The 16,298-nt window shown below is 40.0% G+C and overlaps 1 protein-coding gene across 3 annotated transcripts in view; it reads left to right on the top strand.

The window, feature by feature from the left end:
• Window positions 1–1,071: 1,071 nt before the first annotated feature.
• Window positions 1,072–16,298, top strand: part of LOC124802617 (STE20-related kinase adapter protein alpha) — a 36,124-nt gene continuing 20,897 nt past the window's right edge. For 2 of the 3 annotated variants that reach the window (XM_047263503.1, XM_047263505.1), the window contains exons 1-3: window positions 1,072–1,342; window positions 1,455–1,656; window positions 1,781–2,013. In XM_047263503.1, coding sequence (XP_047119459.1) covers window positions 1,477–1,656; window positions 1,781–2,013 — 413 coding nt within the window. In that variant the 5' untranslated portion in view covers window positions 1,072–1,342; window positions 1,455–1,476. The remainder of the gene's footprint in view (window positions 1,343–1,454; window positions 1,657–1,780; window positions 2,014–16,298) is intronic. The other variant, XM_047263504.1, reaches the window with a different exon arrangement.

A 16,298-nucleotide genomic window follows, 5' to 3' on the forward strand; every position in this document is an offset into this window, starting at 1 on the left:
TCCAGTGTGCTAGCATATGCACCACCTTGCTCGGTAGGGACACAGGAGTTCTTACACTTATTTATGTACTACTTTCTAAAACAGTATTTGGTTCATAACAAGGGTGAAAAAATCTGAACTTTAGAATTCACTACGAAAAAATTGTAAATAAAGCTTTCGAGATAAACTATGAATCTCTGTCTAGAACACAGAATTGAGTTTTATACAAAAGTTTATAACAGGTTATCAGTAGGCTTCAGGCAGCTAACTGTATATTCCGACTCGGGAAGAAACTAAACTATAGCTAATTGTCTGCATATATAATTTATACGAATGTACAAACTTTTACTATCTGTAACCTGTCATAATTGACGTATTATAGACTTTATTTACTCAATTTGCCATCGCTAAATATTACTTCAGGATAACGCAAATAACTTCACTTGTGTTGGGTACAAGGAGGCTAGTTAGGTATGATTTCACTCAGTGCTTGTTTCAGAACTGCAGTAGACAATTCGATCTCCTTGTAGATTCTTCTCGTTTCCAGGAATTTTAACGTCAGTGTCAGCCGATCGTATAAAGTAATTACTCTCCTCATTCAAATACTTTTGCGTATTATACTAGGGGTTACTAGGTCAAAAGAGAATTGAATGTTTTCAAATCCGTCTGCAAATAATGCGCCTAGGAGTCGGGTTCTCTCTGGAACTCGCGAAGTAAATTAATGTGTGAAAACTGCCTGTACTTAAACTGCCACTATCCTGAAAATTCTGATCGGTGATTCTCTTTTTTGCGTTTTGTTGCAGTTTTTCCCCCAGTCCAGGTTGTCACACAGACCTTAACAGAATTTCCTCCATTACAAATTTCTGAATAAATTATATAAGCATTGAGGTTGAGACAACCTAGTCGCTTGCTGCTGAAATTTCGCGTTCGAGCAGTAGAATGAAACTTGTATCGTGTGGAAACCCAACATTTGCAGCGATTTATTGCGCGCACGGAACTGTGTGCGGATGTCTGCGCAGACAGATCGTTGCATGTGCTCGAGCCATAAGATATCTTTCGATATGAAAGATATTCTTAGGCGTTGTTGCATCGTGAAGGATGCGGAGGGAGGCAAAGAGAAAAAGAGGGTGGAACATGAATGGAATTATATAGAAAAAGCTTTGCAAGATGATGAACTGCTTCTACCAGTTTTGTTTTGCACAAGGTGTATCGAGTGTTTTAGTTAGTTCGGAATATTCAATTGTGAGAGACCGCTTAAAACTTTTACAAAATATATCGTAGTGTGTGACAGAATTTGAAATCATTAACAAGCTTTAAGCATTTTAATATGGTACTTGAAAAACACAGCTGTTTGTGATGTACTGTGAGTTTATGCCAACAGTAAAAGATACATATCAATTAATATTTATAATTGACTCTTGTGTTCAAGCAAGCTATTTGTTGTAGTAATACGCCTTTTTTTGTTCTGTTTCTAGCCAGCACATACGTTGGTGAACAATGTTCCAGCCTGTACGTACAAATTTTCAGTCCTGCTGCATAATAGGACAATGTTGCAATAAAGGTGGAACAGTAGAGCTAATGAGGTATTTACCTCTTAGCACTGTGGTTGCTGTGAAAAGAATCAATTTAGACAATTATGATACAAATGGCTTTGCAGAAGAGTTAGAGCTTTTGCAGGTGAGTATTTAGCAAAGCATAATTTGTGTCAAACGTTGTGCTTTAAGCGTAAGTTTGAAGTAGAACTCTTAATCTGTTGACAAACATAATAGAGCTGTTGATAAATACAAATTTCGTTTTGCAGACTGAACTCTGTGTTTCACGACAGCTTTCACATCCTAACGTGCTGTATTATCACCTAGCATTTGTGTCGGGCACCGAATTGTTAATGGTATCACCATTGATGGCCTTTGGTTCGTGCCAAGATTTAATACAGAATCATTTTGTTGGTGGTTTACCGGAACTTGCAATTGCTTTAATCCTCAGAGATGTTCTTCTTGGTCTCGAATACATTCACAAAAAAGGATTTATTCACAGGTGAGTTTTGTTATTAAGTCTAACAACAAGAAAAGTCTCATGCAAAATGTGTTAGCGCATATTGTTCCTTGGGATTGGAAATGTCTCTCTTCCTCACTTGTGTCAGTGGGAGTAAACATATCAGTAGCTTGTTAAGTGCCCAATGAGAAGGCAGCAAAGATTTGAAGCAACTGTCAATTCCTTTTATAAGTGTTTCCACTGAATGTGCATTATAGTGGAAGTGGTTGTAATTGCAGAAATATAAAGGACAATCACCATTGGTATGAGTTTGTGGCTCATGTTTTAGAGCTCAAATTACAATGCAGAATAATGAGAGATAAATGCAACCTCTGATCGCCAACTATTTTCTGAATCTCTGTGTGAATTCTTAGCTGGCTGTAATTTCTTCTCACATCACTACAGGCTTTGCAAGCACACAGCCAAACTTGTCTCATTCGAACCTAATGTAGACCTTGAACCATGCTACTGATAGTGCTGTCGCTACAATGTTCATTGAAAAAAATATTAAACCTGTGGCAGTGTAACAGATAATTTTCAAAGGATATACACTGTCCAGTCACATTAATTTGATGACTGTCAGAAGCCTGAATAACCATCATTTGCAGCCTGGACTGCTATGAAATGTGCAATAAGTGTGTCAGTAAGGTTTTGGAGTTATCGACAGAGATGTGGAGCCTTGCTGACTCCAGTGCCGTTGCCAGCTGCACTAGGTTTCTCATTTGATGATCCATGGCACAAGCAGTCTGATCAAGACGGTCCCACAATTCTCAATTGGGTTTAAATCTGGGGAGTTTCGTAGCTAGGGGAGCATAGTAAACTCATCCTGTTTCAAACCATGCACATACACTGCTCACAATGTGAAACATTGCATTGATCTGCAAACGGATACCATTGTGCAGAGGGAAAAAAAATTGCATGTATTTGTTGATGTGGTCCCCAAGGATACATGTGTACTTGTGTTGATCTGCTGTTCCTTTCAGAATGAAGAGATCACCCAGGGAATGGTACGAAAATATTCTAGATGTTATGATACTCACTGAGGGAGTGCCACGAAAACATTCCCCAGGTCATGATGCTCTCTTCTCCGGTCTTGACTATTTGCTTTCATATGTTTCATGCCATACACACCAACAGTCATCTGCCCGCTGGAGCATAAAATGTGATTCCTCTGAAAAGTCACTCGGACATCCAGTTGCAGTACTGGTGTGAAATTCCAACCTTTGTCACCATTGAACAGCAGTCGGCATGGGTGCATGAAACAGCCACCTACCAAAGAGGCCCATACACAGCAATGCTCGCTGAATAGTCGTTGAAGAGACACTGTTGGTAGCCTCTTGCTTTATCTGGGTGGTCAGTTGCTCAACATCTCCACAGCTATAGTTCACTGCCATCATCTATGGCCCACAGTGCACCACAGTTGCCTTGGTGCTGGTTTTGGTAGCATCGTGTTGCCACACATGGTGTACTTAAATCATGGCGTCTTGCGAACAGTTTAGAAACTTAGCCATTTCGGAAGTGCTTTCACCCTCTGCACGAAAACCAGTGATCATGCCCTGTTGGACATCAGGTAAATTGCTCCATTTTTGCATTATGACAACATCTGCACTGTTCTTTGCCCCCCCCCCCCCCCCCCAAATTGCTAGTGCTGCCATCTGAGTGGTTATTGCACATGGATGTCAAAAATATGTGGTGGTCGCTGTGTGACTGCCCGTGTATAATGGTTTTAGTTTTGATGCTAAAAACAATACCTCTTTGAAACTTCCTGGCAGATTAAAACTGTGTGCCCAACCGAGACTCGAACTCGGGACCTTTGCCTTTCGCGGGCAAGTGCTCTACCATCTGAGCTACCGAAGCACGACTCACGCCCGGTACTCACAGTTTTACTTCTGCCAGTATCTCGTCTCCTACCTTCCAAACTTTACAGAAGCTCTTCTGCGAACCTTCAGATCTAGCACTCCTGAAAGAAAGGATACTGCGGAGACACGGCTTAGCCACAGAGAGCACTTGCCCAGGAAAGGCAAAGATCCCGAGTTCGAGTCTCGGTCGGGCACACAGTTTTAATCTGCCAGGAAGTTTCATATCAGCGCACACTCCGCTGCAGAGTGAAAATCTCATTCTTGAATACCTCTTTTCTTGCCACTTTCGTTACTTAAGACTATAGTCCCATTGACTGAGTGTTACATGCTTCAACTTTTGTTCTGTGTAGGAAAAGAACTCCACCTACTCCTGTAGATCACTAGCAAGTTTTCAGTGCAATTCAGACAAACATTAGCATTTAATTGCAGTTGAGAATAACATGATTAAATGTTTTGGTTATTGTCTAAAGGGCAGAATCCATTAGCAGAAATGTTATTTCAACCTTGGAAACCTATAAAATACAAACATATGGTTCACTCATAAGTTAAATAGAGTGTGATGCACAGATCAGGTGCAAGTAGTGTGTATGCTGGAAACAACACATTTGTTGCCAGGTCTGGCTTAGCTCAGTTGGTTTGAATGCAGCAGGTGTTGACAGAGTGGATAGTGACATCTAGCCTAAACCATATGCTCATTGTTAGCATGTTCCAACAGAACAAAAACATCCTGCAACTGCAGAATTGCAGCACATCATTTATCATTCTCTTGCAGTGCATTTGCTAACTAGTGCATGAATGTGTTATTGCTCTGTTTGGAAGCAAAACAAAATGCTGTTACTGTGGTACCGGGTTGTGTCGCAGACTGTCTGGATAAATAGCCACTGACAAATGGAATGAAGCCGGTGTGTTTTAGGTTCACTGAGGTCCCAGCTAGCTACAGATCATCCAATGGTGTTTGTTCATGATCAAGAGGCTTTGTTAGCTATCATTCAACAAAACACTTACACATGGACACTAGGTATTTTTTTTATTTTATTTATTTATTTTTTTTAAACACTGACAGTGCCATTAGCACATATTTTTGTTTTAGCATCAATTTCATTGTCTTAAACAGTGAAGCCATTAATCACCACAACGTGCAGTGTTGGTGTCACTTGCCCTATTGTATGCCATATGTCAGAGAGCTCTTAACACTTTGTGGACAAAGGCCAAGCATAGCTTGGGTGACAACTTTGTGTTAAAAAGATCACGCCCGATCACAGGTCGGGCAGCAATTTTCTTCACATGCAACCCATTTATTGCTAGAAAATTGGACCCACTACATATGAGAACGTGTATGGATGTCTTGCTACCTATCCCTTAATAGGTGCTGCTTTCTGTTGTCAATTTCAAAAGCAGCATTAGCAAACGTTTAAGCCTGTCACAAGGGACTGAGCCAATATGGTGATCACATTGATGTGATTTCGTTTGTGTTCTCATTAGGTTTCACAGTTTGCTGTGATTCTGCTGTAAATACACTATGTGATCAAAAGTATCTGGACACCCCCAAAAACAATTGTTTTCCATAGTGGATGCATTGTGCTGTCACCTACTGCCAGGTACTCCTTATCAGTGCCCTCAGTAGTCATTAGACAAAATGAGAGAGCAGAATGAGGCACTCCGCAGAACTCAGACTTCGAACATGGTCAGGTGATTGGGTGTCACTTATGTCATACGTCTGCACACGAGACTTCCACACTCCTAAATATCCCTAGGTCCACAGTTTTCGATGTGGTAGTGAAGTGGAAACGTGAAGGGACACGTACAGCACAAAAGCGTACAGGCCGACGTCGTTTGTCGTCTGGCAGAGACCACCAACAGTTGAAGAGGGTTGTAATGTGTAATAGACAGACATCTATCCAGGCCATCACAGGAATTCCAAACTGCATCAGGATCCACTGCAAGTATTAAGACAGTTAGACGGGAGGTGAGACAACTTGGATTTCGTGGTCAAGCGGCTGCTCATAAGCCATACTTCAAGCTGGTAAGTCACAAACAATGCCTCGCTTGGTGTAAGGAGTGTAAACATTGGACGGTTGAACAGTGGAAAAATGTTGTGTGGAGTGACGAATCGTGGTACACAATGTGGCGATCCGATGGCAGGGTGTGGGTATGGCGAATGCCTAGTGAACGTCATCTGCCAGCGTGTGTAGTGCCAACAGTATAATTCGGAGGCGGTGGTGTTACGGTGTGGTCGTGTTTTTCATGGGGGGGACTTTTTGCACCCTTTGTTGTTTTGTGTGGCAGGCCTACATTGATGTTTTAAGCACCTCTCAACACGATCAAGCACCTATTCATAATGCCTGCACAGAGCCCTGACCAGAATCCTATAGAACACCTTTGGGATGTTTTGGAATGCTGACTTCGTGCCAGGCCTCACCGACCAACATCAATACCTCTCCTTAGTGCAGCACTCTGTGAAGAATGGGCTACCATTCCCCAAGAAACCTTCCAGCACCTGACTGGACGTATGCCTGCAACAGTGGAAGGCTAAGTGTGGGCCAACACCATAATGAATTCCAGCATTACTGATGGAGAGTGCCACAAACTTACAAGTCATTTTCAGCCAGGTGTCTGGATACTTTTGATCACATAGTGTATGACATGTTTGTTGAGTGCGCAATAAAATTACAAAGCTGGAAAGGAAGAAATTTTTCAATATCTCACCTCACACTTTTACATTGGAAGGCTAATTATACTTTCTGTCATCATTATTTAAAAATTTGTTATCTATGAAAGAACTTAAGCAAATACGAAAAATAAATCTTGAAGCTTGATTTTTTTTTCCAATAGCTTGATCCTTTTTCAGTATGTATTATTACCAGGGTTGCCACAAGTTCTGGAATTCTGGGAATTTCAAACAAGCCATGGGGGGGGGGGGGGGGGAACCATTGTTTGTTTACTGAGATGCCATGCATCGTCGCTGGCTGCGTGCAGCTGAGTACATGCCCCGCTTCCCTACTCCCTCCTTCTTACTGCTTCTCCCCTTCCTACCACTCCACTCAGATTGCAGTCAGTGCTGCCACCATTTCTTGCCGACAGCCTAGCAGATGCCAGGGAGAGGCAGGGGGACATGAGAAGTGGTTTGTTTGGGTCTGATTCTCAGAGACTGTTGACGAAGTGGCCAGAGGCAGAGGTCATGTGTGCATGAGATATGACTGACTGATTTTTTTTTTGTGTGTGTGTGTGTGTGTGTGTGTGTGTGTGTGTGTGTGTGTGTGTGTGCGCGCACGTGTGCGCGTGTGTGGGCGGGCGCGTGCGTGCGCGCTCTCTCATTTTCTGACAAAGGCTTTGACCAAAAATGTTGTTGTGTATGTTGACTTGCTACCTATCCTCATTAGTATTGATTCTCATAGGATTCGCACAAGTTAATCTGTTGCATGGATTGGTCATCGTGGTCACATTTCATCAACACGGTGACACGTGAATAGCTGGCCATGCAAGTGGAGTTCCCGGACGGGCCAAAACTCAAGCCATTTTTGTGGGTATCCCTTAATTGATCAGGTCTGCCAATCTGAAGCCCATCAGTTCTAGTCTCACCGGGGCTGTGTCTGTTTGTGCATGGCATAATGCAGCGGATTTCCATGGTTTATCCACAAACCCAGGACTGTGGTGCTTATCGCCAAGCCAGAGGCCATGGGCGATGGATTTCATGAACTGTGACTGTCTCACTGCAAGTACACTGTACAGTGCAGCATTTTATAGACATTTATTTATTCTAGTACATTTCGAAAGTACGTTATATATTAGAAAGTATGGACGATAAGAAGAAGAAAATTTGGCAGTTTTTATGCTATGTACTCATTTCTTTCTTGAAAGAAAAGTCACACAATACCTGTAAAAAATAGATGTAACACAATGGGTAATAACCGACAATAACAGATGTAGTAAAACCAACATTTTATTGGCTGTCATCTACTGTGTTGGTTTACACAGCTCTTCCCTGCCTTACACACTTCTTTCAAGAGGCCTACTTTTTTCTGACGTTATTTCTGAAATCAGTGAAAATATGTTAAATGTGTTTTTTGACTCCAAGGAAGCATGTATTTTTTGTCATAAATTGTTTCATTTTATTGAAATAAATTAATATCAGTGGTCTTCATGAAATATATACACCATTTGGCTTGCTTAACAGTTCATTACAGAAGATGATACACAATTTGGCTTGCTTTCTCCATCTAAAAACGGTTCATTACAAAAGATGTTAATGTTAGTACTTACGATTTTTGTTCTTACATTTAGAAATATGGAAGTCCTTACATTTTTTTGTCTTATCCTTGGATCTCAAAATTGTCTGGGGAAAAAAGCTAAAACTTATCTGGAAATACTGGACATATCAGGGAATTTCACTTGGGCTAATTTGTGCAACCCTTGATTACTCTTGAACATACATCAGTTACATATGTGCCAGTAATACTTTAAAAACTCCATAAATAGCTGGTTTTCTAGGCCTGATGTTCTTCTAAATGGCCAGTCTCTAAAGTGTTCAGAGAAGGTGTGTGAATGTGCGGTGTGGAATATTGGCTGATCATCTCATTATTTGCAATTTCTCTTGTTGTCATCTGACGAAGCACACTAACTGCCATTTTTGAAAAATGAATTCCCACGGGTGCTGAAATATGTACCACTACTGGACAACTTCAGGTTGTGGTTCTAACATGACTGGGCTCCACTGCCTTCAGCAGCAGTTATAAACTAGAATCATCTCCATGCTATATATTGTGGTAGATGGATGGGCTTGACTAGATTTACCCAGTAGCTTAGAGAACACTTAAACTGTGATGTTTACTGATGAAACTAGTATACTGATAAAGGGTGCAAGTGCATCCATACCAGATAGAGTAAAAAATAATGCAACACCCTTACTATTAGTCCACAGCAAATGGTTTAACCCTCTCTCCTATAGATATGCAAGCTATACAATTCCAAGCAAATCAAAATGACTTGCAGGAATCAAAGGTATGGGTTAATGGGCACTGGGGTGGCCCTCGGCTGAGGATAATTTTCTGAAAGATAGTATTTTCCTGCTCCCACCCCATTATTCTGTTACATTTGATACCAACAAATTTTCTGTACAAACTTATGCTCAATTGGACAATTATTAAGGGGTGTGTCAATGCCCAATTCTGATAATAGTAGATTTAACATACTTATATCCTGTTTTCTCAGGAACTATCCATGGTAATAAAAAACATTTGTCAGAAAATAGCTACATCTTATATACTCACTGATGTACTATCAGCTAGGTAACTGTGCCAGGAATCAAGATATGAATTTTTAAATGAAGGTTTAAAATTTAATGTAATTTTTAAAAATATTTTTTTTATTGTGCTATTAGCACTATTCAACCATTATAGATCCACACAAAAGTAATGCTGCTGTCAATAAGAGCTAAAGTGGTTTTCAAAAGCTAATGGGAGACATTTGCTAAAAAATAGTTTTTCAGAAATCACACTCGAAAGTTGAGCTAAAGGAAAATTCAGTATTGAATGATGAGTCAGCCTAAAATTCTCCAGCTTTGTAATCATTTTCTTCTTGGGGCTCGACAAGATACAGTCTCTTTCTCTGTCTGAGGGATTTTGCTGTTTCTGTTGTATTTTTGACCATAATTTCTGCCTTGGAGACTCACTGTCTATCCAGACCCAATAGGGTTGCTTATGGGTAGACTTAATTCCAAGTTGCTTCAGAATCTTTATTCTGCCTGCATTTCCATCACAGCATCATTGACCTCCTTCAGTGATTTCAAACCCACTAATATGTTTTTGGGCACACTTGTGCATACAACATTGTTGAAAGACTCATTTACATTTTGAGTATTTCTTGTGAGGCATATCTTCAGAGGATCTGAATGTGCTAGATTTTTGTATATTGGCTTTATTACTGCTCCAACAGCTTCAAGGATGGTGTTTCTATAGGTATAATCAGGTCCTGCTGCCTCATATTTGCAGTACTTATATCAGTCACTATAATGCCTTTTATGCACTGGCTTCTCATCACTTGACATCTTGTGGAAAAATGTTGCCCATACCGCATTTGTCATTCCTTCAGGGTAGTTTGTATTCTTTCTAATGGCTTGGCCGTAGTAATCACTTAGCTGTTTGATTGTTTTGTCAGTCAAATGTCCTCTGAAAATCTTGCTATCTTCAAGCTTTTTGTTAGAAAAGTTCTGCCTAATTTTATGCAGTTGGGTTCCCATTCATTTCTGAACATGACACACAAATTCTAACTTTTGCTGTGTTAGGTCATCATAGGGCCAGCTGTCAATTATTGCTTTGAATGAGCTGGTATCACTGTCACCAATGAATTTAGCATAGCGAACCCCACATTGTTCTTGAGCGTGCTGAAAGATCTTCACAACTGAGGCACTTTCCATTCCTCCATGGGATGCCTTATATGTTTTCTAACAGGTGTGTTCATGCAGTTGTTTCTTTTCATTATTGGTACCCACTTTTGTACATCCATAGCAATGTATTGACAATACTTCAACATCAAGCACCTTCCTGGTATAAACATTTATGCCAGCTTTAGATTAATGGTCTCTCTTCTGCCACGATCCATCATATGTTATGCAAATGTCATTGTTACTCTAATTTTCTTCTGTTGTTTCTACCATTTCATTGCAGCTATGCTTACTATTTCCTCTTAAAACATCTGTATATCTTGAAACATTAGTAGGGGTGCATGAAAGATTCATAAGAGCACACAGTTATTTGTAGCTCCAGGTCTTTTACCCTCTCAGCCCATAGAAATATCTGACGGTCATCCCAAAAAAGTTATTGTTTTTACGTTTCTCAGATGTCCAAAATTCTTTTTTACCCTCACAAACAGAATAAGACTCTTCCAAACTTGAGAACTGGAAGTTTCTTTTGAAGACTTTTCAGAAATTATCATCTCTCTACCACACAGGTTACATCATGTGGTTTGATTAAACATCATTTTTAGTACACTTAAACCTAATGTTAAACTGATATCACTGGCTCTGGTTTCACTGTACACTTCATTACTGTTTACAAGCTTCTTCTTAAAAGTACTTGGTGGTGAAGAACTTTGTTCAGTGTTGCTTACCTTAATCTATTTCCCTGGATATAAACTTCCAACAGGACATGTTCTGTAGAATCTATTTTGCATATTTCTTCTCTTCTAAATATTCTCTTTGGTAGAGTAATAAGTAACCTATGCAGCAGAATGTTTACTATTAAAAGAAAAAAAATACTGCTTTCTAGAGCAAACAGTTCCTTAGATGTCTTGTTGTAACTGAACAAGTGCTCATGTAACATGTAGAAATTATTTGCGTGGAAAAATTATTTCGAAGTAAATTGAAAGTACTTAATCATCAAAAATCAATTAAAGGAACATTAAATTAAAGTGAAAACTCAGTTTTCCATAAAAACTAAAAACTGATGTTTTATACCCACACCACCTTTCGCACACAAGTGGACCTGAAATACATCGAAGTTGGAACACCCAGTGATTAATTTGATCCTTAAAATTGTGAGAATCCAGCTGTAACTAAACTTTGTCTGCTACTAACATTTCAGCTGTATACCATTCAACAAGTTTCAGAGCAAGCTGGAAAGAGTGATGGTAAAGTGCTCCCATCCACCTTATTTACTAGTAGGTTGAGCCAGGGCTCTACAAGAACAGAAAGTCATAGTAGAAGAAATACCATGCAGGCAGCAGAGATATAGTAGAAGAAATACCATGCATGCAGCAGAGATATATGCTACTGTGATGACCATTGTGAATGATGATGTCTTAAAAATTCTGTTCGACAGGGGGCTGTACCATTGTCTTTTGGAGTTAACTGTCACCTTTACCTAATTCCACATTTCATTAAGGTTAAAACTATCATCATGATTAATTAAATAATTCATCAAATGTTATTAGTGGCTTCCTTGAGAACTGTATATCCAGAGGATGGTAAAGTGTTAAAATGTGGATGTTCTTTAAGTCCATAGCGTGGCCTGCATGAATACAGTGCTCTGCCATGGCAGGTTTATTAGGCAGGTATAGCATCAATGTTTCACACATTGTTTTTGAACTGCACGTAAGGTACAGGGTGATTATAATTAAAGTTAAACTTTCAAACCGCTGTAGAAATAAAACCACTGGTTAGAATGACGTCAAATTGCAAGAGAATATTAACGGAGAAGGGGGAAAACGTATGGCAGAAGAAAAATAAAGGGTTACAACATGTAGCAATAGAAGGCACTGTAAGCATCATAATTTAATAATGCTTGCATACAAATGACAAATGAATCATACAACAATGCCTAAGGTGTACGTTTGATGTTACTCAGTGTGCATGGTTGTACAGGTGTGATACTATTAGTTACATAAGCCCATCCGCCATGGCAAGGTCATATCACATCAGATGGGAAAAATTTGTTTTTAATTGTCCTGAGGCCAAAAAGCACAACTCACATCAGTTTTTAATTGTTCTATGGCCAAAAACTGCTTAAAAAGCATTAATCAAATCGGATTATTAATTTTCGTGTGACTGGCACAAAACATGTTCAGTATGCTGTCCACCGTTTTATGCAACAAGTTGAAATCGAGAAACAGCATGTTCCACAACTGATCGAAGTGTTTCCGGCGTCACATTCAGAATGTGTTGCGCAACACGTGCCTTCAATGCAGCTAAATTTTCAATTGGGACACTGAACACAACAGCTTTCTGATAGCCCTACAGCCAGAGGTCACACAAATTAAGATCAGGTGATCGGGATGTATGGAAATTGTAGCTGATAATTCTAGCATTTGCGAAATGATGCTTCAGCAGCTGCTTAACTATATGTGCATAGGTGCTCCATCTTGCACAAAAATGATCTCATCCAAGCTGTTGGAGGGCTGGAGTGATGTGGTAGTGCAAAAGACACTCATAGCACTTTCCAGTGATGGTACAGGTGACAGGCCCAGAAGCACCTGTCTCTTTGAAGAAATATGGCCCTATGATAAATGTTGCTGTAAACCTGCACCACACACTGTCCTTTTCAGAATGAAGTGGTACTGATTGATTTGCGTGTGGATTTTCCATTGCCCATATTCGACAATTGTGTGTACTAACACATCCAGTCAGATGGAAGTGGACTTTGTCTGTCCACAAAATCTTCCATGGCCAATCATTGTCCACTTCCATGCGAGCAAGAAATTCTAAAGCAAAGGTCTCTCTTGCTGGCAGCTCCACAGGAAACAAGTCTTGCACATGGGTAGTTTTGAATGGATAGCAAATAAGGATGTTTTGTAGGATTTTATGCACTGTGCGGGTATGTCCGATATGCAGACAATTCTCTGTGCACTACATGTGTGCACACAACCTGCCATCGCCTCCTGCATTGCTGTGGCCACTGCTTCCACTGACGTCAGATCAGTTCGTTTCCTTCCTCTACCAGGTTGCACACCAAAAGAACCCATCTTTTCGGATTTCCGGATCATTTTCTCCAGACCCACGGCAGTCGTAGGTCTAACACCTTTTTTCAAACCTTTCAGTGTCTGAACTTCTGCAGAGCGATGTGTGCACAGTCATCATTCTTGTAAAATACAGCTGTACAAACAGAGCGATCCTGCATTGAGACAGTCATGGCGAACATCGTAGACATGAAAGGAGGGTAAGCCTTGTACTTGGCATGTTTATACCACCTTCAATGGGTCGTGTGCATGACAGGTGTTTTTATTTACGTATTCTGACACCGTCTATTGATCAATTTTAACCCCCCCCCCCCTCCCCCCGGCCTTCTCCAGTAATATTCTGTTGCAGTTTGACGCCATTGTGACCAGTGGTGTTATTTCTACAGCATTTTGCCTGCCTTGCATAGAATCAAGCCATCCTTCACAGAGCCAAGGAGCATGACCATCGTTGGTGCTACCAGAAAAATAATCTTCGCTTTACATTTAGGGAGGATATGACCTATTTTCTCTTCAGCTTCTTGAGGTGGGACACTCAGGGGTTTGAATTGCAGCATCTTACGGATCTTCCGTTGTGAATAGCCATTATCTTCCAAGAATCTTGAGTTCGTCCTGTAGGTGATGGTCTGTATCAGTGTAGATGCAAAATGACACCATTGTGCCACATCACATGTCAAGACCCTTGCACTGGACAGAACACTGTCATAGTGTTGCTATGAAACAAAGTTTACAAAGGCCATTTGGAAATCAAATCATGACTCCAAGCAGCTGTACAACTTTGCTCGAGAGGCCATGCTGGCATCCATTTTGAACTGTGTATGAAAGGGAAATAACCAAAAAGTGAAATAAGGTTATTGTCCCATTCCAATAATTCAAAAAGCATCCAAGGGGCTCATACCTTTACTCTCATTCCACTGTCTTTATATTATTGTTATTATTATTATTATTATTGGTATTGGTATATCAACTGTGAAAATAATTTCCTAACAGTATACTTTCTCAGAAGATTTGACCATCATTGACACTTGATTTATTGCAGTTGCCGTAATGAACAGTGTTCAGTCTCATCATTGGTGAGAGACTGCTTGCGTTCTGGAAAAGGGCCATTAGTCTGTTATCATCCAAAGGGACCTGCTGCTTAATTCTTTCCTTGTCTAAACCTTGGACTTTGTGCAAGGTGTACCACTTTGCTTCCCCCGTTTTTCCCCCCCAATGTTTGAGGCTTTAATGAAACAAATTGGTTACACATGTATCATTCAAAGTATTTTCCATCACTGGCCACTACTTTCTCCCATCTTTAGGACAGTGTACAAATCAGGCATCGAAAAAATTGTTCATGTTTTGAAGCAATCCACGAATTGATTCAATTTGTGACTTCTTCATGAGATCGGAAGTGTTGGTCAGCCAGGCCATGCACCATTGATATAAGCAGGTAATAGAGGGAGCAATGTCTGGAGAATAGAGTGGGTGGGGTGGGACTTCACATTTTAACATTTCCAAGTACATTTTGATCTCTTTTGCAATGTGGAGTCGAGCGTTGTCATGCTGCAAAATCACTTTATCGTGCCTCTCACTATGTTGCATCCGTTTGTCTTTTAGTGCTCTGGTCAAACGCATTAATTGCATTCGATAACGAACACCTGTGATTGTTTCACTTGGTTTTAACACCTCATAGTACATGATGCCGAGCTAGTCCCACTAAATGCAGAGGATGATCTTGGAGCCGTGAATATTTGGTTTGGCCATCAACGTGGAACAATGGCCAGGATATCCTCATGATTTTTTGCATTTAGGGTTATCGTAATGAACCCATTTTTTGTCCCCAGTCACAATGCAATGCAGAAATCCCTTCCGTTTTTTTTCCTCTGAAGCCACTGTTCACAAACACACAAACGCCGTTCAACATCTCTTGGTTTCAGCTCACACGGGACCCAAATTTTTACTTTCTGAATCATGACCATAGCCTTGAGACGTTTTGAAATGGCTTGCTGTGTCACTCCCACTAATCGTGCCAATTCTTCTTGAGTTTGACACAAGTCCTCACTCAGCAAAGTCTCCAATTTTGCATCTTCGTAAACATTCTCTCTTCCACCACTATGTTGGTCTACAATGCTAAAATCACCATTTGTGAAGTGTTGGAACCACTTACGACATGTTCTTTCACTAATAGCGTCCTTACCATACGTACTTGAGAGCATTCGCTGTTTTCTTCATACTGAAACAAATGACAAGAATTAGGCTCATAAACTGACATTTTCAATTAAGAACAACTTTATGACTCAGGCACAAATTGACTAATGTTTGAATGAGGTTATGTTGACTGAGGTCCAAGCTAACTGCCTGACATCTGCGATCTGTTTCTTTCAACCACTACTTACCGTTGTCGCCGCCTATCTGCAAACAGCAGAAGCAAAGTCTTACACCTTGTTGTTGATTGTATCCTCCCCACTGGAAGAGTCAATACATTGACCTTAAATAATCACTTTTAATTCCAAAAGAAAGCTTTCACAGAAGTGAGAATTCAAGTAACATAGTTCAAGTTATAACTTTACCATCCTGTCATCAAGGTCATTAGGTTATTTCATTGTGCAGCTTGCTTTATTTATCCTCTTAGTGAAGAAAAGACTGCTGACAACTCTTCTAAAAATTAAGACAATGTGTTATACAGTTGCTTTCACTTCCAACATTTGTTATGTAAATATATTATCAGGGAAATACTATGAGATTAATAATCATTTAATTCAAGTCTTTGTTAGCTTAATATCTGTGCTTAGCTTGTGGAGAAAAGTACTATCTCCTGGTTTGTTACTAAAATCTGCTAATTCTTTTAAAAGATATAATTTTGTTAATTTTATTTATCAAGAACTTGCTCTTTCACCTTCTGGAAGATAAAATCACTGTTTGTAAGCTCACACAGGGAAAACATAACATTATGTAAAAGGAGGGTGCTGAGATTTTCCAAAATATATTTTTTCAGGTTTCTAA

The sequence above is a fragment of the Schistocerca piceifrons genome, chromosome 6 (genome assembly GCF_021461385.2).
Source record: "Schistocerca piceifrons isolate TAMUIC-IGC-003096 chromosome 6, iqSchPice1.1, whole genome shotgun sequence".
In the NCBI taxonomy this organism is placed as follows: Eukaryota; Metazoa; Arthropoda; class Insecta; order Orthoptera; family Acrididae; genus Schistocerca; species Schistocerca piceifrons.